Source organism: Zalophus californianus, chromosome 8 (genome assembly GCF_009762305.2).
Source record: "Zalophus californianus isolate mZalCal1 chromosome 8, mZalCal1.pri.v2, whole genome shotgun sequence".
NCBI classification, from domain to species: domain Eukaryota; kingdom Metazoa; phylum Chordata; class Mammalia; order Carnivora; family Otariidae; genus Zalophus; species Zalophus californianus.
In genome coordinates this window covers 85,025,531-85,048,708 of record NC_045602.1, presented here as the reverse complement: position 1 = coordinate 85,048,708, position 23,178 = coordinate 85,025,531, and the positions used below count along the sequence as shown (strand labels likewise).

The 23,178-nt window shown below is 45.1% G+C and overlaps 1 protein-coding gene across 6 annotated transcripts in view; it reads right to left on the bottom strand.

Annotated features, from left to right (window-relative positions):
• NCK2 (NCK adaptor protein 2) overlaps positions 1 to 23,178 on the bottom strand; it is a 153,443-nt gene that overhangs the window by 23,153 nt on the left and 107,112 nt on the right. For 4 of the 6 annotated variants that reach the window (XM_027621760.2, XM_027621758.2, XM_027621759.2 and 1 more), the window contains one exon: positions 16,598 to 16,839. In XM_027621760.2, the coding sequence (XP_027477561.1) occupies positions 16,598 to 16,823 (226 nt within the window). In that variant the 5' untranslated portion in view covers positions 16,824 to 16,839. The remainder of the gene's footprint in view (positions 1 to 16,597; positions 16,840 to 23,178) is intronic. The other 2 variants (XM_027621762.2, XM_027621763.2) reach the window with 1 other exon arrangement.

Sequence of the window (23,178 nt, the reverse complement as noted above, 5' to 3'; positions counted from 1 at the left end):
CAGGTGTCTGGGAGGAACCTGACCTTACTGACACCTACATGATCTGAACACTCCCAACAGTCCCGTAACAAAGTAAGAATCCCCCCATTTCTGCAGGGGGGGAACTGAGGCTGAGGGGGATCAGGGAACTGGCCCAACACATACAGCCAGTGAAGTGGTGCAGACTCGTGCACCAATAAAGGTCTATTTAATCCATGAGCATGGATCAGAAGACCCTGTACCATGATTTCTACGGTAAATGCATGAGGTCTGTGGAGTGTCAAAAGTCTATCCTCACTTTCCATAAAACCCTCCAAAGCCATGATGAGTGCTCCCTCTGATCCTAGGGAAAGGAAATGGCCCGCGTCTCTAGGTGGAAGCTGGGCTGAGGTTCAGGGAGTGAAGATTTGGGATAAGAAACGTATCACAAGTAACCATGAGGCCACGAGGCCACTGCCATGCGGCAGCTATGAGATCTCAAAGGCTCAAAGGGAAATCTCTGAATGCAGAACAGGCAGTGTGGTTCACGGACGTCTCAGAGGATGGCTGTGCCCGCCCAGCCCAAAGCCCCAAAACACTGCACAGTGTCCACGCTCCAGGCAACATTTAATTTAAAGGGAAACCTGTTACCCTCTAGGGAAGGAGGCAGAGTAGGAATTCCACAGCCTCCCCCCTTTCCTGTGGCTATTTTGCCCACACATCTGCTCTATTTCTTCTTCTTTCATTCAAGTCATACCATCTACTTCTCCCAGCTGTAGCAAAAGCACCTTGAATTCCAATGTGTGTTTTTGATTTTTTAACAAAGATAATGGGATTTTTCTTTCTCTTAGAACTTTACACATTTTCCCAGCAGGAGAGGCAAATCCTCACACTCTTCTGCAAAGTCTCAGGCAATCTTTACCCACTATAAGTAAACAGTAACTAACCAAACGTGGTGGACTGGAAGCCCTCATTAACCAGTGTTTCTAACTCACACCTTCTCTGTGCCATATTTTTGGAAGAACACACTTTCCCATAAGGCCTGCTCATCTTGGCCCAAACATGAATTCCTGGGATAGCCTGGGTTGTGGACAGAAAGAAGAGCCCAAGCGCAGCAGCCCCTGCTGGGCCACACCCCTTTTCCAACACCCTCTCTCTTAAGTATGGGAGCTGGATACATACAGGATACCAGGCAGTTCCAGACCCCGCTACATGGGACCTGAAGCATGGGGGAGTACTGGGTGTTTCAGCAAGATTTGACATTACTTCAGATGATGGGCTTTTCTTTCCATTCTCCCGTTAATCATAAAATCCAACTTCACAGATTTTATTTGGTGCTTGAGCGTTTTGGTTGGAGGCTTTGCTGCACTGTGCTCTGCATGAATCGTATTACGGATGAGAATATCTAGAATGAGACCATCAGAAAGTCTCTGTGATTGCTGGCATGCTGTATTACGTGATTCTAAGTAACATTTTTTCACCAAGTAATGACTTCCTCTACAGTTTGTTCAATAATGTATAAACCGCAACATCTTCGCACAAAGAACAAAGAACGAATGGAAATCACTGTTAAAAAATGAAAAAGACGCTGTCTCATGTAGCATGTGCTCACAAGTGACCAGGATTTTAACTTCCAAGCTAAAGATTAGGCTCCCAGAACAACTGGGGTCCACAACCCCTCAACCCCCGCCCCCAGCAGCTCTAACACTCTCCTTGCTCCACCAGGGGTCCTGGGCAGGAAGGTGCTGGACGATGTGCTCCACATATGGAGATGGGTAAAAGTCTTGGAGAGCCTGAACGCCAGCCCAGGATTCCAGGCCAGTTAGCGGTCACACTGCACAGAAGGGTGGAGACCCATGAGCGCAGGCTGCCTGGGATGGACTGGATTTACAGTTGGTGAACAAGCTCCTTGACAGAGCCACCTCCGGAGCTGTCACGTTAAAGACCAGCCACAACTTGTTCCATGAACTTTATCTGCATCTAATAACAGTAATAAAAATATGATTTGAAGTGGCAAACAGGAGAGTTGGATCTAAACAAACTACACTTTTCAGCTTTTGTGATGATTTTCTTACACCAAGCTCTGGATCTTTGATCCTGGGTTACATTTTCATTGATAATAATGAGCACATTTTAACTTTCTTGAATAAAATTACATGCACTAAAGGCGGAATTCTCATAAAAGCTTGAATATGTCATACATTATTAATGTTGGTGATTTCAAGTCAAAATCTTTTAAATACTCCTTTTAAGATGAAGAGATGTTATAACAGACGACTTCAAAATATGCTCTGTCACCTTCCAGCTGGGGTTCTGGAGATTTAAGACAAAATGTCAAACAAATTTGATAGTTCAGAAGTATATTCTAGACGATTCGTTTAGACATTGTACACCCGAGTTTAGGAGGTCCATAGCAAAGACATTTTATTTTTGTTACTTATCGGACCTGCAACATTAAGCAGATTTAACCAGAAAGCTTCCTTGTACCTAAAATGCCATTTACAATAAGACTGAAGGTCATTAATTTGTGGGGATTTCCCCCATTAGGGTTAGGGGCTGCTATAAGCGTCAACTAAAAATTCCAAAGGGCTTTTATTTTAAATACTAAGGAGATCTGACAAAGTGTGATTAGGGTACAAAGCGTCCAAAGTAATTTTTCATATAAGGTTAGGATATATTTAATGTTTGGCTTCTAATAGATTTTTGTGCTATTACATGTGCATTTAATTTGTGTCTGGTTTTTTTAGCTATGCCAGAAGATTAGCTTTCACCAGTGCCGAAATTTAGGATCAAAATATTTGATATATATATAAAGGAAAAAAACCCTCAAATTTACTAAACTTCCGATGTTTTATTTTTTTAAAGATTTTATTTATTTGACAGAGAGAGAGTTAGCGAGAGCAGGAACACAAGCAGGGGGGAGTGGGAGAGGGAGAAGAAGGCTTCCTGCAGAGCAGGGAGCCCGATGCGGGGCTCGATCCCAGGACCCTGGGATCATGACCTGAGCCGAAGGCAGACACTCACCGACTGAGCCACCCAGGTGCCCCTAAACTTCCTATGTTTTAAAGGGTGACCATTTAAAATCAATGCCGTAGTCCTCTGTTGTTGTTTTCAACTGTTCAGTATCCTTTATCGCTTAGAGAAGGGATACTCCTCTTATGGCTTCAGCAGGGCCATCCCTACCCCATTGGGCCATCCATAGGGGACCCATGACTCCCACCCACCGCAGTTATGAAGGAGTACTGGCTCTCTCCACCTGGAGTTGCCCACGTTTGTAGAAGTCTGTGAAGAATGAAGGGCTGAGCAGGGATGAGGCCCAGAATGAGACGAAGAGCCCCTGGATCCAACCATACTTCCCAGTGATGTGAGCTGACGGATTCTCTTTTGAAATTTTCCTTTTTTTTTTTTTATGGGGCGCCTGGGTGGCTCAGATGGTTAAGCGTTTGCCTTCGGCTCAGGTCTGGATCCCAGGGTCCGGGGATCGAGCCCTGCATCGGGCTCCCCGCTAGGTGGGGAGCCTGCTTCTCTCTCTGCCTCTCTCTCTCTCTCTCTCTGACTCTCTTGAATAAATAAAACATTTTTAAAAAATTTCCTTTTTTTTTTATCTTGTCTACTTTTGATTTGACTTTCTGTCACTCCAATGAAGAGTGCTGAAAAATACAACTGCCCACCCCCACTCTCACTCCTTCCAGCCCACCTCCTTCAATATGCCAAACTGTTGATTCCCCCTTAGCAAAGTGCTATATTTGGGTGAGAAAGTCAAAAAAATACAGTCATAGCTTGGGAGCACCCAGGTTTGAATACGGGAGTGTGGGTGGGACAGTGAGGATGGGGGCCAGCGTCCCCGCCAGGTCACGGTTAGCTGCCGGGCTGGCGTGCCTGCTTCCTAAACCCAGAGAATCCTGGGTTGAAAATACTTACTGCAAGAGCCATCATGGGAAATCTGTGGCACTGGGTGGCCAAAGACATCAGGCTTAACCGATCCACACCACTGAACCTCAATCTGATGGGGGCCAGCGTATTTGACTTACGATGGTCCCAAATGAATTCACTGTGGCTGGTATCTTAGGCACCAGATAAAAAATCTTTTTTTTCCCCCACAGTCCAGTAATTTATTTTAAATTTGAGTAATTTCAAATTTCACAAACAAAACTGAAGAACAGCAATATTTTGTTTGAATTCTCTCTTCTGTACACTCAGTGATCTAAAACACCACAATATCCAACATACACAAACCCCAAGGGCAGCTCAAGGGGGGGGGGGGCCACGCTCTTCAGCACAACTTATTTCAGACAAGGCCAAATCTAAGTCAAAGTCGACTCAAACAAAAATTCCCTCACTCAGCTGTTTCAGTGAGCATGTTTCTTTTGTCACACAGAGGCTCAAACACGTCACCAACTGCGGACCAGGGATGAGCTCAGAAGAGGAGAGGCAGCGTGGGGGCAGAGGAGACAGGCTGCACGGGGCTATGAGCAGGACATGAAGGAGGCCGTGGGGCCACGCTGTGGAGGGCCAGTGGGAGGGCCGGATGTGGGATGAGGCCGGAGAGCTTGGCCGTGCTGGGGCGAAGACGGGTACGGTGGAGGCCGGCTGAACTGTGCTGGGCAAAGCAAAAAGCTTGTCAACTGAACCCTCTTCTGAGTGTCCTGCTGGCAGAAAAAGTTCCACCTGGCACCATGGCTCACCATCAGGACCAGATAGGCTGAAAGAAGGGGAAATACTAAGTTTCTAACCACTTGTGAGACAAAGGACTAAATGCATCCTTGGCAGCTTTTGTGTCTCTTTGGGCAACAGCTTCATTTGCAAACCAGCCTTACTGTCATTGCCGCTGGGTGCCACAGTCCATCCACGCTCTCTGTAAGGTCTGACAACAACAGGGGAGAATACATCCTTTTGACAGCCAGGCTGGGCTAGAAACAAAGGAGACTGGAGTATCAAGTTGGCCAGGAAACTTTCTTCCTCCAGTGGTTTGAATCTAGCTTTTAAAAAATGAAAACCAAGGTTTTTCCCAAAAGCTTAGTCAGTCTGCATCTCCACGGCCAGACCCCAGGCAATATGACCATGGGAAACACCAGGAGCTCATGGGCAGGACTCAGGGTCAGCGAGTAACTAACTTCCTGTGGGCCTTTCCCCCACAGTAAAGCGAGGGCTGATCCCAAACCCCTGCTAAGATCCTCAAACAGGAAAATGTCATGTAACCCCCATGGCCCCCCATAGTACTCTGCCACCTTGATTTCAGTGCCCGCCTCACTGTGCTGCATTAGCACCCTGAGAAAGATGGTGCTTGGTCCTGTTGTGGCCTCAGGGCCTGACATTCAGGAAGTGTTTGCTCAAGTTAATAAACTCCACTTCCTATCTCACCACCACAATTCTGTAGGCACTGATCTGTCCTTCCCAATTGAGCTCTCCAATGATACACACCCATGTTGCCGGGAGTGTTAACACATTACTGAGAGGGGACCGTGATCACGATTAGCAACCCTCCCAACACCAGAGGGAGGAAGGCCACATGTAGATGGAAGAGGGCTGCCTAACCGGAGGCAAACCCCCACTGCCTGAGTAGGGGTTGCCAGCTGAGGGAGGGACATAGTGACTACTGGCCATCCCTCTGCCCAGGTGGTCCCTCTTCCAATGGGCAGCCATCCGAAGACCCAGCTCAGAGACAGGTGGGCAGTCACACGGGGCTATGCGTCCAGGGCTCTGAACTGGAATTTCCATCTTTGGGCATCAGAAAGCCTGTTCACATGTGAGCGGGCAGTTAAGTAACATGGTCGAACATTTAAGCCCGGAAAAAAAAAATCATTTACAATATAGGATTTTCTATCAAATGTGAAAGTCGAATGGTAACACAGATGCCAATGAAAAGAATTTCTTAAAATTTTCATTATAATTTTTAATTAAAAATATACATATTTAGTACCTCTCAACACATATTCCCGACCCATTAGCACAAGCATTTCTGAATATGCAAAGGGGTGTATGAGACGTGGTGCGGCTCAGCTACGACACACTGCCATATTACTGAACGTGTCAATCCACTGGCAGAGGCTCAGCACGCATGCAACTTTTTAGGACCGTACCTGCTAAGTAAGATGAAATATGATAAATACATGCAAACAAGTAAAGGGACAGGCACAATCGTGGGGAAAACACAGGTGGCAAGTGGCGGGCAGAGACAATGGAACCATACTTCAGACTGCATTCCAAGCCTGGTTCTCACACCAACTACTAGCTTTGGACCTCGGTGGTTCAATAGCATCTCTATCCCTCGGTTTCTTCATCTGTAATATGAGGATATCGGTGCCTCTGTGGGCTGTTAGGAAGGTCCAGGAATGGGGGAGCACGTGAAGCGCAGTGTCTCAGACACAGCAAAAGACCAAGCGACCGCCGTCATTGTGTTTATTGCTATTATTAAAACATCTAAGGGTTTCCCTTCCTGGTTGAGAACACAGGCAGGGGCAAGTGGAGAAGAGCACAAGCAGTGTTCTCCCAACAGAGGTGGGCACATACCTGTTTTCTTCCTAAATGCTCTGGGGGCAGTCCGGCCCTCAACCTCACTCCTGCTTTCCAGGTCCTGACCTGGAGCAGTGACGTCACAAGGACCGTCATGATCAGTCAGAGGGAACGAGCGATCAGTGCAAAATGGGCCTTCGCATAGGGTGAAAAAGGAGCCCTGTTTTCCCAGTAGGGATGAGCAGAAAGGCTCACATGCTGCTCTGGACAGGGCAGACACCGTTACTAAGATGCCAGGCTATACCTGCCTGTGCTCCAAGAAGGGGCCTTTGATGTCTCTGGGCTCCTGGCCTCCAGGCCCTCCTCATGTCTGGCTTCCATGGACAGCGTCCTGCCTGCACCTGGACAGGCCTGGCTCTGCTGTGAATGAGCCTTGCAACCTTGGGCAAGTCACTCAATTTGCCTGATTTTCGTAGAAAAGCTTGGACCAGGTTATCTCAAGCCTCATTCTGGTATTCGAGGGTTCTACAGAGAGCCAAACTCTCAAATGAATTCCACTTTTTAAACTTAACTATACATATTTGGATAAAAGAAAAAAAAATCCACGGAAGAACCTCAAGGGGTTCAAATGGTCACCACAGCATTTTTCTTAGCACCTTAGATTAAACATTATGGATTTAGCCAGATTAAACTAGTAGCTGAAGAACGACTACAATTCATGCTCTACTTATAAACACTCCAATTTTCCAAGTCAGACCATCCACTGTGTTGCTCCCTGAAAAAAACAAAAATACAAAGTCAAGCGAGATTTCCTGCAAACAACTGCCACAGAATGGCCCACTCCAAGGAAACACGATGGCTCTAGCCCTAAAAATGGATGAAGAACTGCCCTCCGGGTGGCTTCCTGGCTGTGAGAACCACTGGAGCAACTGGGGGTGCTTGTAGAGTCTGTGGGTTCGCAGCAGAGCTGGGGAAGTATGAAGACAAGGCATCAACGGTGTGGAGGGCTGCCTGCAGCCTGCCAATTACACTCCAGCCTAGTGTGGGGATTAGGCATGGGTCCTGCAGGTGCCCACTTGCCCTCCAGTGATGAGCACCCAGCAGGGGCTCAGCGGGAGGAGGCACCACAAGGAGTTGCCCAGGCGGGCCCTGCAGGGATCTGAGGCGCTCAGCATCAAGCACCGCAGCACATGCGGGTAAACAAATACCCTCTCTGCCCTCCATGTCTACCCCCAGGGAACAGACCCAAAAATGTAACAGTGAGAAGGAACATTTGAGACATATGGAGAGGGTTTAAAAAAGAGTGTGCCATATGGGGAAATGCAGTTAGAAACATGGTAAGAAAATTTTACTTTAATTCCTAGGCATTTTTAGTTCATGTTTCTCTGTTCTAAAACTTGAGGCTCCTACATGAATAACTCTTTAGTCAAGAAAGGGTATTCTCTATGTTCTTTAGAAAACTGAAGCAGAAAATGGTAATTTTAACAAGCACCATACAAGACATCGGTTTCTGGGAAGTACTTAACCTGTGTTCTCCTCCTTCCTCAGGGCACGGCGGGGGGGGGGGGGGGGTAATGTCCAGCCCAAGAGCGATGTGGCTCTCGCACACCCATAGGCAACGTGGCTCTCGCAGACTACACGCCTGCTTCTCCTGGTTTTCTGGGGTACAGACCCCTCCTCATTTCCCCTTGCCTCTCCTGGCTTTTCTCTCGTTAGCATTCTTTTTAACAATCTGTCTCGTCTCTAATTATCCTCCCACTAATCTGTTGTGAGTTGTTTTACATTTTTGGTTCTAAATACTTGGACGCTTATGATATACAAAAACAAATCCAAGTTTATTTTGGGTCGCTGGCACCACAATTGCCGTAGAAGCTTCCATATTATGTGGGCAATACATCTGGCAGGTCACTTCTACTGGGAACGAGAGCTCCCAAGACAGAATCCTAAAGAATTCCAAATTATGAGAAGTGTAGGTGATTCATGGTCATAACAACGGTAGATTATACAACAGAGACCAGCAAGGTAAACTTCACATGCTAAATGTAACTCAGACTCCCTGTTTTGTTACTGTGGAGGGGTGATAACTGGCTGGAGGAACTGAATGTTCAAAATCAAAAGGAGTTACCAGGTGATGGGGATTAAGGAGTGTACCTGTCATGATGAGCAGTGGGTGATGGATGGAAGTGTTGAATCACTGTACTGTACACCAGAAACTAATAGAACACTGCATGTTACCTATACTGGGATTAAAACAAAAATCAGAAGGTGTTACCTTAATCTTTCTATGTGTTATATACAAACTTTTCATGAGGAATAGTTTGGCTTTGCACTTTCTCGAAACAAAGAACTGGTTCCTCAGAGAGACATAGCTTAGGAATCACATTTAAGTGACTTCCAGCAAGATTAACAGCGATTTTCTTACTCTTGAAGAACATTCCAACTAGGAAACAAACTACTTCTTTGACAAATGTACCACAAAGAAATCAGCTTCTCCTCTTGCATGGCTGACAGAATATCCAGAACTCAGGGACGTGCTGGGATCAGCACGTGCACCTTGCAGAAAGAGCCTGGTACCATCCAGACTAATAGCAGTATTAGTAACAGTGAGGAGTCACCTACACATCGTGGTTCTCATTATATACGTGTATAAATTACTGAGAAAACAGACACAGATGATTACAGACCCAGAGATAAGTTCTGGGTGAGGAGATCACAGGTGATTTGTATTTTCTCATATTTTCCAGGCTTTTAAAAATAAGTATGCTGCATTAAATGGTAGTTTGATAAAGTACCAGCATCTCAGAGATTACAGGGCTGAGAAATACCTGTTTGCAGAGACCTGGGTCGTCCAGAGAAACCATGAGTGGCCAAGACGGCTGAAATGTATGTGCCCAGTAGTGGTGGTTACAGGCCTGCTGCTGGCCAAACGGCTCCCGAAATAAAAATCAATGTTCAGACAAGGAGACATGTTCCCGTGACATTCAGCTTCTAAATCATTTTAATGAATGGCTCTTGCTCACCTCCACATGAAGGAACTGGGCAGAATTACTAAGTGACTCCCTTGGGGTCAGGGAGAAAATGATGCCCACTGAAGGAGCTGGTCCCCTAGCATTTTAGGGGCCAGAGCAAGAGTGGCAAGAAACCACAATGGCTGTGTGGGTGGGGACCCAGGGAGGGGTGGATTTCACTGGCAGGCACTGTGTGTGTCCCCCCAACCCTGCCCGATCTGAATCCCCAATTCTAGCAGCTGATCAACAACAATAGAGGTTGAAGTCGGGCAGAAGTGGTGTGAATTACAACCCTGTCTCTTACTGCGTGTTCCTGGGCACATCCCTAACTTCCCGGTTTTCACACGGGGACCCAGGGTATCAGCACATCCCTCCTCGAGTTACTGTGAAGATGAAAACAGAAATGCATGCAGGCACCTAGCATGCTACCGGGCACAACGAGACACTCAGAGAGAGATGGTTACTACTGTCCGCTCACTGGCAGACTGCACACAAAATCTGTTTTGGGGTCCTGGTCTGAATTTTTCAGCGGCATTTCGCTTTTGGTTTGGCTGTGGGGTGTGGGGGAGACACTTTTTTTGCAGGGAATGTCAGGAGCACAGGGAATGTGGGCTCAGGGAGCCTGCAGGCTCTTCTGCCAGAGCACGGCTGTGGTGACAGAGCTCCAAAGGGGACTGGAGGCCTGGGACCAGTCCTCGGGACAAAAGAAACACTGAAAGACTATCTGAGGTCCCTAATACACTGTTGAAGAAATGTCAGGTCTCCACTGTGGGCCCTGGATAAAAATATTTACACAGAAGCCCAAAACCAAAATCACTTAAAAATAAGAAGTACATTATCACAAACATCTGAATTTTGTCTCCTGAAGTTGACATTCATGCCTGAAACATCCCACTGAACATTTTCACAGATGTCCTGCAGTCACCTCAAACTCAAACAGGTCTTGCCCTCACGGCCCTGTTTCTCTTCCTACTTCCCAAATTCTCTGCTGGACATTCATTCAGGCTCAGAACCCCAGAGTCGTCTGTGGCTAATACTTCTAGCTGCTCCATACCCAGTCAACACAGAGTCCTGGGGCTTTCCTGTGAAATCCCCCTCTACTGCTGAGCTCAGGACTTACAACATCACCCCTGGGTGGCTCTGAGGCCTCATTCCCAGCCTCCTACGGACAGACAGGTCCTTTCTAGTCCCTTCCTGAGGACCAGGCTGCCTCCTGCATACTCTGATGGTCATCTCTGTCCACCATATGGAAACTCTTGGGGGTTCCCTTTCTAAATGGTACCGGGCCTGGTGTTCAGGGCGTGCCATGTGGGGCACCCGGATGCCTCAGGATGCCCCCATGTTCTCCCTCACCCTAGTCCAGCTAGCTCCCTGAACATCCTCCGACACAATTTGGATTCCAGCCTCCAAATCTTGGCTTATGTTCTCTCTTCCTCATCTGAAGCCCCATCTGCTCTCCTGAGGGTCCACTCAGCCTGGGTATTCTTTACTGAATGACTCCATTCAATTCTCAACAATTGCAGAAGACAAGCAGTCACTTATCCCATTTTACAGATGACGCAGTTGAGGTTCACAGGGTTCAACAGTTTGATAAAGACTGGATCTGAACATGGCGGTGAGTCTCTCTCCTAACCACTATGCATATGGCTCTGTGAAGGGTAGGACAGAGGCCCACACTGCAGTTTTCAATGAGACAGGCCGAGACAGTGCCACAGCTCAGCTGAGGACTGCTTATTTGTGCCAGTGTCATTTCCCCAGTTATCACAAGCTTCTCAAAGTCAGGGACTGAACCTTCTCTTTTCTTCATATCCCATCAGATGAAACAACATCCGGCCAGGCTCCCACTTCTGATCCAGACATACCCTATTACACCATGCCGATCTGCACATAATGTTTGCATCTCTGTTTCAAAGGCTTTGGTTACTGTTTTCAGAAGTCACTCAGCAGGGAATGAAGCTGCTCAGAAGGGATTTCCCAGAGACAGGGTGAGGAGGGGAGAGCACAGACTCAGACTCACAGCTCCCACAACCACAGGCTGGGGCATTCGTTACTCACCGTTCATTTTTAACTGACCACCTGCCCTGGCTCAAGCCCTCAGAGCACATCTATAAGCACGGCAGAGATCCACAATCCTGTGGTCTCTAAACAAAAATTCCCTCATAGTCCACACAATCGTGGAAGCGGTGAGCCCAGGAGGTCATTTCTGACCATCACTCTCCCTCTCTCCACTTCAACAGAAAAATAACACACTGAACTGACTGAACAGTCCAGGCTAATCCAGCAAGCAGCAGGGATCCTCTCACTTGCAAGCTAGTGACAAGGACAGAACTCTGGATAATTAAAGTTCTCAAGTATTGTGGGAAAGCATTCTCAGGAAGCATCAGTCGGACATGTCTACACCCGGTGTTATTCTTACATTTTAGGTCCAATGGCAGCAGGTGCTCAGTGATACTCTGATCTCTGAAAGGCTGAAGCCAAATTTAGGATAAGTAGATGCCTAGACAAAGTGGGGGGTGGGGGAGCCCAAGTTATATCTCCTCTGCTACAAGCCAACTTTAGACCCTTGGGGTGGTCCCCAAACCACTCACGTCCGTCCATTCAGTTTAACGTAAAGTTACAACAATGGCGCAAAAATCTTATTTTCCCTGAGCCATCTGAGAGCCACTCCCCTGTCTACACAATGTTCCAACAAACCTAAACGCTCAGTGTGTATTTCTACAAATAAAGACATTTTCCTCCACAGCCGCAATACAACCATCAAATCAGGAAGTTAACATCAATGCGTTATTATTCCCAATTCTCTGAGCCCATTCAAGTTTTGCTAGTATGTTTTTCGTCTCTAAAATAAAGGATTGGGTTTCAAGAAAATCTCCCCTAATATTCCAACTGCCTGTCTCTGCAATAGAATTCTATCAGATGTCTACCTACTAAATCCGGGTATTCAACTTGGATTTGGATTCAAGTTTGAGATGAAATCCCATCTCCATCCCACAAAAGGACTAGCAGTGTGTTCCTGGGGAAGTCATGTAGCCCCCTGAAGTCAATCCCAGCATGGCTCTGCCTCTAGGGGCCTTGGGAATTTCACCCATAGGAACTGCCCCCTCCCTGTCTGAAAGCATTAGCCCAGCAGGGTCCGAGGGCTATTTTACAGTTAGTTAGCATCAGGGAGTCTCCCTCTGCTCCCAGGTCTGGCTTGGAATCAGGGATGGGAGTCCGGGGCCTAATCACTGGTAGGGTGCTAACTGGCCTTAGGTATGGTCACACTGGGACAAACGCTAAAGAAACAACGGTGGGGGTGGGGGGTGTGGGGGATCACTCTGACTCCAGATACCCAGAAAGGTGGTCAGCAAACAGCATGTGTGCCTTGGAACAAACCCTCCCGAGGAGGTTGCTAATAGCTTCTAAATGCAACCGTATCGTTTTAGGCAACCCAAGGCAGCACATGGACTTCAGTGAACCACCGAGAACAGAGTTAACCTTTGGGGCTTTGCTGGATCCCAGCTGCTGTCATGAAGTTATAACAAAAATCGTTCTTCAGTAGTCTGAGGGAGAATCTTTGAAAACTACCTCCCTGGAAGCAGCCACCTCATCTCAAAAGATGCAGCACGGTGCTTTAAAACACCTAACCTACATGATTTAATAAGGAGGCTGCAATGTCAAGGCCAGAGTGTAGACCAGGAATGCTCTTCATCGCAAAGCAAAGAACTGCACGGTTTGAGCCCTTCAAAACATCAAGTGGGCTCAGCCAGGAGAATCTTAACAATTGCCCCTTGTTATCTGCGGAAAAGTTCTCTTTGACTATTCATGATCATAAGTTGAGTATGAGAGGAGATCCAGTGTATAAATGTTTTGCTCATGTGCAAATAAGAGCTCATATTGTTTTATTCAATTATAAATTATTAAAGGAAAAGAAAGAATGTGAATCCTTTCCTAACAGAGATCTTTCTGTCAAAGGTACTGCTTTCTAGAAGTTACTGTAACCAAGTATTACATGTGATTAAACTGAATTTTCCACTGACCTCAACAGAGTAACTGGGTATAAGAAAGCAGGAGGGAGCTCCAGAGTTCCAGTTCTCTGCAACAGAGACGTAAACACATTTATAACACTGTGACTTTGCTGGGGAGTCCGGTGCTATTTTATTCCAAACCAGGCACCTGCCAGGGAAATTTTACTCCGGATTGAGGAATCAGGTGGATTTCCATAGCATAAAAATCACAAACGTGGATGACACCATGAGTAGCTACTGGAAGGGCGACACAATGCCGTGTAGTTTTCAACATAATTTTCACTCCTTCTAATACGCACTAGAGAGAATTTCTGCTGGCTGCACCATCAACTAAAATCACACTGTAGGGGCACCTGGGTGGCTCAGTTGGTTAAGTGACTGCCTTCAGCTCAGGTCATGATCCTGGAGTCCCAGGATCGAGTCCCACATCGGGCTCCCTGCTCAGCAGGGAGTCTGCTTCTCCCTCTGCCCCTCCCCCCTCTCATGTGCTCACTCTCTCTCATTCTCTCTCAAATAAATAAAATCTTTAAAAAATAAATAAATAAAATCACACTGTAATTGTGACAGCATGTTGGTGACAATACTTTAAAAGCAGGGAGCCACAAACACCTGGCTCCAATCTTTCTAGCCATAGGGACGAGTGGGAGGCAGGACAGGCCGTGGAAGGTTTTCTCACCTTCCTTGTTGACAACAATGCCATGTCAGGGCCAACTGTGGGGGATTAAGAAGTCACTCGACTGTGGGGATTTCTTATTGGGGGGAGGGGCCTCCCTTCCCTTTGGTACTTCCTTTGGCAATGGAAAACTCATGCTGGAATACCAAAGTCTCTCTTGGTGCAACAAAAGCAAGGCTTCGGGGCAACATGGTGAACACGAAATAAAAAGATACACAAAAACGGTGGTGGTGGGGGAGCATTTCTCCAGATACGGATGTTGAAAATACAATTTTATTTGTGTTTTTACAACACGTAATGCTTAGCACAAATGTGTCCAAGCAGATGCACGCCTGAACTGTGACTGAGGCCTGGTGGGGAGCTGTCATCTTCCAAGAGAGGAGCACACATTAACTCAGGCAGCTCTTGAGAGCCAAGGGGAAAAAGTTAAAGAAAAGCAAACTTTGATTCTATTTAAGGGAGAGCTTTCGAGCAATCTGTGTTCTCCAAAAATGGAACTGGCTGACTGTCGAGGTAGAAGTATTCTGGCAGAGCTGGGTGGCCATCTGTCAGGGGCGGGGCAGTGGCCCAGCACCCAGCACCTAGCACCGTGAGGGGCTGGTGGAGTGAGGTTCCTCTAATGCTGAGAGCCACAGTATCCCCAGCACCCAGCGCTGGGAGGGGCTGGTGGAGTGAGGTTCCTCTATGCTGAGAGCCCACAGTACCCCAGCACGCAGCACCCAGCATGCAGCACGGGGAGTGGCTGGTGGAGTAAGGCTCTCCTCTATGACAAGAGGGCCACAGTTTCCCAGCACGCCAAGCAGATCACAACTCGAGAAAAAGTAGACACAGAGTAAGACATCTGGTTAATGGTTTCAATTTGAGGCTTTGTCTTTTCTCCTTCTACCAAGTGAAGGAAAAAAAAAAATGACAAGGTATTCCAAGGAATTTCTAGATAGTTTGGAGTGCTTGCTTTGTCTTATTTCCCTTCTGATCATCTCATTCAATTTCCCAGTATTAAAAAATGGGTAAGAAAGAAAATGAAACAAGTCAAGGATGTTCAGCAGCTCCCAAAGAAGGTACTTTGGTGGATAAGAGGCTGAAATTGGAAAAAATAAATAAAATTAAGCTCAGGTATTTATCTGTTCATGCTAACTGCATTTCTGCCAAAGTTAATTAAGAGTTATAGCTAAAGGACAACAATGTTTCTTTCAAAGTGACTTGGGAAAAAAAAAATTACAGGGGTTATCAGGTTAGTGGAAAAAAGAATCAGACTGTTCATGCAAAATGAAATTTCTACATCAGCCTCAGAATCTGTGATAACTGGCATGATTCATACTCAGGCCTGTGTCTCATTTCTCTTTCCACATCACAGAAATAACCTAAGCCCTAACACAAAAACACTACCCAATAAATGAAGTCTTTAAGTGGATCTGAAGAGACTTTACTAGCAGACTCTTCAAGATTGCATAAATTTAAAACGAACATTTTGCAACACCCGCTGCATTTGGTGTATAATTTTCTTTTGTTTTCCCACTTGCTCCCTTCCCACCCCACATGAAACAAATCCTCCTGTTAAAAACAGAAAGGGAAAAGTCAAGTAAATGTAACACAGGTGATAATTTGACTTATTTCATACCAAGCTCTTAAATGATAACCAGCAGTCTCAGGTATGACCCACATTAGACTCATAAGGAGGTAACACCAACTTCTGCAAATGGCAGCTCGGCTCATGGTTCTTTGGCGAGGCCCTCACAGTTACTTCCCCACATCATCTGAAGCAGTCACTACTGTAAGTACATTGGATATGCACACTAAGACAAGAGCGGACACCAGTAACTTTAGGTGATTCAAGGTGGCCTGGGTCATGTTGGGATACAGGGCACGTGGAAGAAAACCGGATGACGAACCAGCTGGGTTGAGCTCCCAACACTCCGCACCCGAGTGACCGATGCCAGCCTCTGGCACCACACTGGTGCACACCCACGGCCACCTGTCTAACACTGGCCAGGACTGCGGTATGGGCATCATCAGTCTAGGAGAGGGGGAAAAAAATCCACGCGGTTCAAAGTGCTCTTTGCTCCTTCCCACTGTATGCATGAAGGCCACATGGAGAGAGCTGTGTGAGACGCAAGACCTGATGGGGTGACACGGGCAGAGCAGTTGACATTTCTGGAGGTGGTAACTGCACATCATGAACCTCCAGAATATTGATGTCAGGAGACAGAGACACGTGCAGGGGTCCCCAACACAGAAGTGTCAACTTCCATAAGACTCCAGACTCTAACATCTCCAGGAAATGACAAACATGGTATTTCTCCACCGTGACTGCTTCATTTTCAGAGATTTAAAAAAAAGACAACCAGAAAGATGTCAACTTTAAAACAGACCTTTTTAAAAACACACACACAAACTAAAAAGATGAATGCTCTCCCCTCCAAACACGCAAGGCTTCTTCGCCTTCCCTCACAGGAAGTAGTTCAGCTCTACTCCGGGTCCTACTGAGTGGGCACACTCACCTAGCGTGTCCTTCAGGTTCTTCACGAGGGAGCCCTTCTTCAGGCTGTTCTTCCTCTCCACATAGTTGGACGGCACATAGCCCGTCCGGTTGGCCGCGTTCCTCACCCGCCACCACGTCTTGGAGTCGTCCAGCAGCCATAGGCGCTCGTTTTTCTTGATGTCCAGCTCCTGGTCCTGTTGGGCAGTGTAGTCCCACTTTGCTATCACAATAACTTCCTCTGTCATCTTTCATGGAGTCCTTCTGCCAGCAAAACATTTGGAGATGCTCATTAGAGAACCAACCAAACACTTCATCCTGCATATCAACTTGAAAAATCATGCACTGACAGCTTTTATTAAAACTTGGCAACCGGTTTCCTCCTGGGTCTTGAAATAACCTTAAGATGACCTTCTTTCAACAAGCCTCAGTATTTTGTTTAGAAACGGCAACCTAATAAAACAAATCCTCATTTTGTACACTGGGAAATCTGCCTGCTGTGCCAAAACCGAAAACAAACTTTCCAAAAATTCTAAGTAACAATGTCATAATTAAATGTGTTCACTTGATTAAGTAACAGCAGCTCCTTGGAGCTGCTATGTTCACATCCACTGTCTCAAGATATGCTGAATTTTATGAATGCATTTAATGTACACACACACCCAAACTGCCCTTATAAATTAAAACTAAAATAAATGTGGTATCCTGGGTGGGCTCCTGAAACAGAAAAAGGAAATTAAGTAGAAACAATGGTGAAATCTGAGTAAGATCTAGTTAATAGTAACACATACCAATGTTCATCCCTTAGTTTTGACAAATGTACCATAGCTGTGGGAGAGATTTACACTAGATGGTAAACGGAGGAAAAGGTATATGGGGAATGCTCTGTACTATCTTTGCAACTTTTCTATACATGTAAAATTACTCTTGAGGGGCACCTGGGTGGCTCAGTCGGTTAAGCATCTGCCTTCGGCTCAAGTCATGATCCCAGGGTCCTTGGATCAAGCCCTGCATGGCGCTCTCTGCTTCTCCCTCTGCTTTTGCCCCTCCCCCCACTCATACCCTCTTTCTCTCTCTCTCAAATAAATAAATAAAATCTTTAACAAAATAAAATAAAATTACTCTTGAAACCTGCACGTGGGTGTTTATAGCAGCTTCACTCATAACTGGCAAAATTTGGAAGTGATCAAGATGTCCTTCAGGAGGTGAATGAATAAACTGTGGTACATCCAGGTAATGGAATATAACTCAGTGATAAAAAGAAATGAGTTATCAAGCCATGAAAAGGCATTGCTAAGTAAAGAAGCAACTCTGTAAACACCACCCACTGTCTCACTCTCACGAAGACCCTCTCCTTGATAAAACTTTAGTCAGACTCCTCTGAATCCTCTTCCCAGACTAAGCCTCAACATCTATACTTCCATGTTTGTCTCTTCGTGTCCCAATTTTACCAAGAATCCTGCTAAGCTGGTTGAGCCAGAATCCTCCACTCTTACCCAGGGGATGCCTCATTGCCTGGCCTGCCTTCAGGAAGAATCCTGTCAGGTCAGTTTAGTCAGAATCCCTCCTTTACCCCTGATGTTTCCTCTCAGTAAGCATCCATTCATCTATGGCCTACCTTACTCCCTGATAATGAACTCCTATTTTTCCTTCCTGTATTTAGAATTGAGCCCAAATGCAACTCCCTTGTAGTAATGCCTCTCAGTAAAGTCTGCCTTATCCTTCTTTAAAAAGTGTCATGAATATTTTTCTCTTTAACAATGCCAACTCTATGACATTCTGGAAAAAGCAAAGCAATGGAGACAGTAAGAAAATCAGTGGTTGCCAGGGGTGATGGAGGGGAGGGCGGGATGAGCAGGTGGAGCATAAGATTTTTAAAGTTGTGAAACTGCTCTGTATGATACTTTAATAGTGGATACACATCATTATACCTTTGTCGAGACCCATAAAATACGCAACACCAAGAGTGAACCATATATAAGATCATTCCAAAATATAAAGTTTATTGAAACAAGAAATAAATATAGTATATTATACATCTAGTTAAGTCAGTTCTGGAAGTAATATATAGCAAAGGCATAGGTGAATGACTAAAATGAATATAGTTATCAACTATGTCAGCAGCTCTTTATTTTTTAGGTACAAGATGGCCCAGTATTTTTTCCAGCAGAAAAATTCGATATTCAGTCCTTCAACTGACTAGGCTTCCTTAAAACTTGGAAGGAAGGGATAATGGAAAGACTCTTGATTAAAACCCTCCTCCCCTCTGACAGAGACAATTTCTCATTACTTTCTAGGGATGACTTTAGGATTATAGAGGGAACCAATGTGCACTGACTCCATGGAAGCATGAATACCATTTTTAAATAACATGACACTTTCTACTAGATGCTAAAGAGACTTATAAATAATACATGTTCTCCTGTTTCTTGAATTAACTTCCAAATTTAGAGATAACAAACCTTTCAGGAAGGAGGAAATATTTAATAATCCTTATGCATAATGTATGCAACATCCAAGAGAACAGAGTTTACACAATGCTTATTTCCAAACTGTAGACCATTTTGTTATATACTTTTTGGGAAATCTCCAGTCCATACTATGTATCTCTCTCTCTTCTGACCTTTCTGTCAGGGTTAAACTTTTCAAAGTCATAAAGGCAGTTTTTCTTTCTTTCTTTTTTTTTTTTTTTTAATAATAATGAGAGCAGTAATAGGATTGGGGCTCAGAGAATATCCCATTTGAATACCAGTCTAGTTTCTTAATTACCCAGTTTTCAAGAGAGTTTTTAACAAGATCAGCCCATCACGTAAGGCCAATCAGAGCAATGTATTACTTTCCTGCATGATTTAACTGCATGAACAGCAGTTAAGTAAGGAGCTAGCCAGGCAGGGTATGCTTCAGTGTATGCTGACATCACTGGTAGCTTAAACACATATGGTGTCTGGGCTCTACCACAAACCAATTAGATCAGAATCTTGAGGAGTGAGGTCTGAGCATGTTTTTACAGTTCATCTTTCTGACAGTCCTTAGAAGAGAAAAACCAAGTAAGAGGGAACTGAGTCACAAAATGCCACCGCAGGATGCTTTCCTTGGGTTGTTAGACCTGTGGAAGATCATGAGAATTTTGAGGCCGTGATGAGTACCTGACACAGGTCAACTCATTTAATCTCCAGAACACCCACCTTTCAGGGAGGTGTTATGTTTTAGGAGACTGAGGATCACAAGAGATTTAAGTGATGTGCTGAATAACAGAATTGGGATCTGAGCCCAGGTCTGTCGACTCCCAGATCTGTGCTCATGTGCCCCCTTATGGGGTAGGTGGCTGGGTGAGGGTCTAATGTGTGATCTGCATTTTGATGGGCTTATTCCAACCCAGGAAATCTAGGATGAAAATTAAAAGTTCCCTTGCACCTAGAATATGATAGTAATGGATTTCAAACCTATTCTAACTGACTTATGACAACTTCCCAGCAATATAAAAACTTCACGAGGCCAGCCAATCAATAACTGCCTCATTCCAGGGAAGTCAGCCAATCAACAGGTGCTTTGCCCCAGTGCTTCAAAGCGCTAGCCAATCAACAACCATCTCACCCCAATGGAGTCCACCAATCAATAAACGCCTTACTCCAGTGCTTCTGAATGTTAGCCAATCAACAGCAGTCCCAATGGAAAGAAGACGAGAGGGGAGTAAAAGCAGGGGCGATGGAAAGAGGTGATGCTGAACCAGGTACATGGCAGGAAACTGGGATGTGAAGAAAAGGGAAAGGAGGCTGATTTCAGTCTTAGAAGATGGGAAGGATTGGGGGGGCAGTGGAGGCAGAGGGGGGCTCTCCAGGCCAGAAGGGTGTGAGCAAGAACCTGAGGGTAGGAACACATTACTAAGCAAAAGAAGAATAAATGACTCCAGAAAGTCATTTAAAATAAAAAGTAAACAGAAAATGTATCTCTGGATATTTTTTTTTTAAAGTTTTTAATTCCAGTTAACAGACACTGTAATATTAGTTTCAGGTGTATGATACAGTGATTCAACACTTCCATACAACACCCAGTGCTCATGACAACTGCACCCCTTAATCCCCATCACCTATTTCCCGCATCTTCCCGCCCACCTCCCCTCTGGGAACCATCAGTTTGTTCTCTGTCTCTGTTAAGAGTCTGTTTCTTGGTTTGCCTCTCTCTTTATTCCCCTTTGCTTGTTTTGTGAAATCATTTGGTATTTGTCTTTCTCTGACTGACTTATTTCACTTAGCATTACACTCTCTAGATCCAGCCATGTTATTGCAAATGGTAAGAGTTCACTCTTTATGGCTGAGTAATATTCCATTGTATGTATATACCACATCTTCCTTATCCATTCATCAGTCGAGGGGACACTTGGGCTGCTGCCTTAAGTTGGCTATTGTAAATAATGTAAATAACCTAGGGGTGCATGTACCCCTCTGTATTAGTGTTTCTGTATTCTTTGGCTCAATACCCAGTAGTGTGATTGCTGAATCATATGGTAGTTCTATTTTTAACTTTTTGCAGAACATCGATACTGTTTTCCACAGTGGCTGCACCGGCTTACATTCCCACCAACAGTGCAAGAGAGCTCCTTTGGATGTCCTCTGGTTTTGTTTTTCTTTTTTTTTTAAGACATTTCAATGTGAAATTCAGTACCCTTCCCCCACCCTACACATCACCCTGTATCCCAGCAGAGGTTTCATCTTTCTTTTCTTTGCCAACACAGGTTGGAAAAGCCACCTGGAGGCCCGTCTGGAGGGAACTGCAGGTTGGCCAAGAGTTCAAATTTCACCCTTTGGCTCAGGGGCCCAACAGGAGGCCATGTTAGTTTCAGTGAAGAGTCAGTTGCCTCAGCATGTAGGATATATTGGAATAGAAAGAGATGCAGCTGAATCAAGATTATTCCATAAGAAAATTAGATTTAATTTTCTAAAAGCAAAAAGCCTTAACAGAAGAAAGTCTGAAAAAATACACTTTAACTGCTGAATATTAAGTGAGACACTATTCTGATTTAGTCTAAGAATCACAGAGGTCAGATCCCAAGAATTATGCACATTTATCACTCCAGCTTAGGCAGTTCAAGAAACCTCATTTTTGCCTTTGTTAACTACAGCTAATTAAGTCATCATGTAGGTCTAACCAACAGAAAGAAAAGCCACATATTTGATATTATACAGCCAGATCCTATCTTAAATGCCATGCGGCCGCTCTAGAATAGAGCTTAGCAAGAACCTCATGTCATATTGGATAAAAGAAATCCTCAAAGAACCTAGCAAACGAAGCTACTTTTTCAAGATTTAGGTGGGAGAAGATTAAAAAAAAAGGTCTAAAATAGCTATAAAAACTTTCTTGGCTCAAAAGTTTTCCCTAATTCCTAATATAACATTGACCCTATTCTAGGACCCTATTTTCTTTCTAAAAACAATCCTGTTAACTGCATCTTGCTGGGTTATGGTGGGGTTACATGCTACTCATAACAGCCCGGGTTCCTCCAACACCCCAAAATGATCATAGGTGTTTCCACGGAGGTCTCCGGGACCAAGCTGAGCCACTCGGTCCTAATGATAAAGAGAAGACATGAGTCAAGGGGCTGGGATTCTAAGCTTAGCTAAACCACGCTTAGGTCCACCGAAGAGTTCAGCTTATTCTGTAAAATGGGAGTAACAGTACTTGCCCGGTCTCACAAGACAGTCTTAATGCTCAGGAGAAGCAGGAAAATGTAGTGTTTAAGAGGGTGAGGTCTGGTGTCATACAGACATGCATTAGAGTCCCGCTCTGCCATGTTAGCCCAGCTGCCTCTCGTATAACATGGGATAATAAGAGCACCTCACTTGGGAGCTTGTGAAAAAATGCCCTAAGCACACTGTCCAGCACAGAAAGGACTCAAGAACAGGAGGGACGCCTGGGTCGCTAAGTCGTTGGGTGTCTGCCTTCGGCTCAGGTCATGATCTCAGGGTCCTGGGATCGAGCCCTGCATCGGGATCCCTGCTCAGCAGGAAGCCTGCTTCCCCTTCTCCCACTCCCTCTGCTTGTGTTCCCTCTCTCGTTGTGTCTCTGTCAAATAAATAAATAAAATCTTTAAAAAAAAAAAAAAAGAATAGGAGCCAGAGGATACAGAAGATGTATTTATATACAATAGAATATTTCTCAGCCATAAAAAAGAATGAGATCTTGCCATCCGCAACAACACGGATGGGCCTAGAGGGTATTATGCTAAGTGAAATAAGGCAGGGAAAAAAACCATATGATTTCATGCATATGTGGAATCTATAAAATCTAGAAAACAAAACAAACAAACAAACAAACAGACTCTTGAATACAACTGGTGGTTGCCAGAAGGGAAGTCAGTGGGGGAAGGGACAAAATCGATCAAGGGAATTAACTGGTACAAACTTTCTGTTATAAAATAAACAAGTCACGGGTAAGTACAGCATAGGAATATAGTCGATAACATTCTAATACTGTTTTATGGTGAGAGATGGTAACTACACTTATCGTGGTGAGCACTGAGTCATGTACAGAATTGTCGAATCACTATGTTGGACCCCAGAAACTAACATAACACTGTATGTTGATTATGCTTCAAAAAAAAAAAAA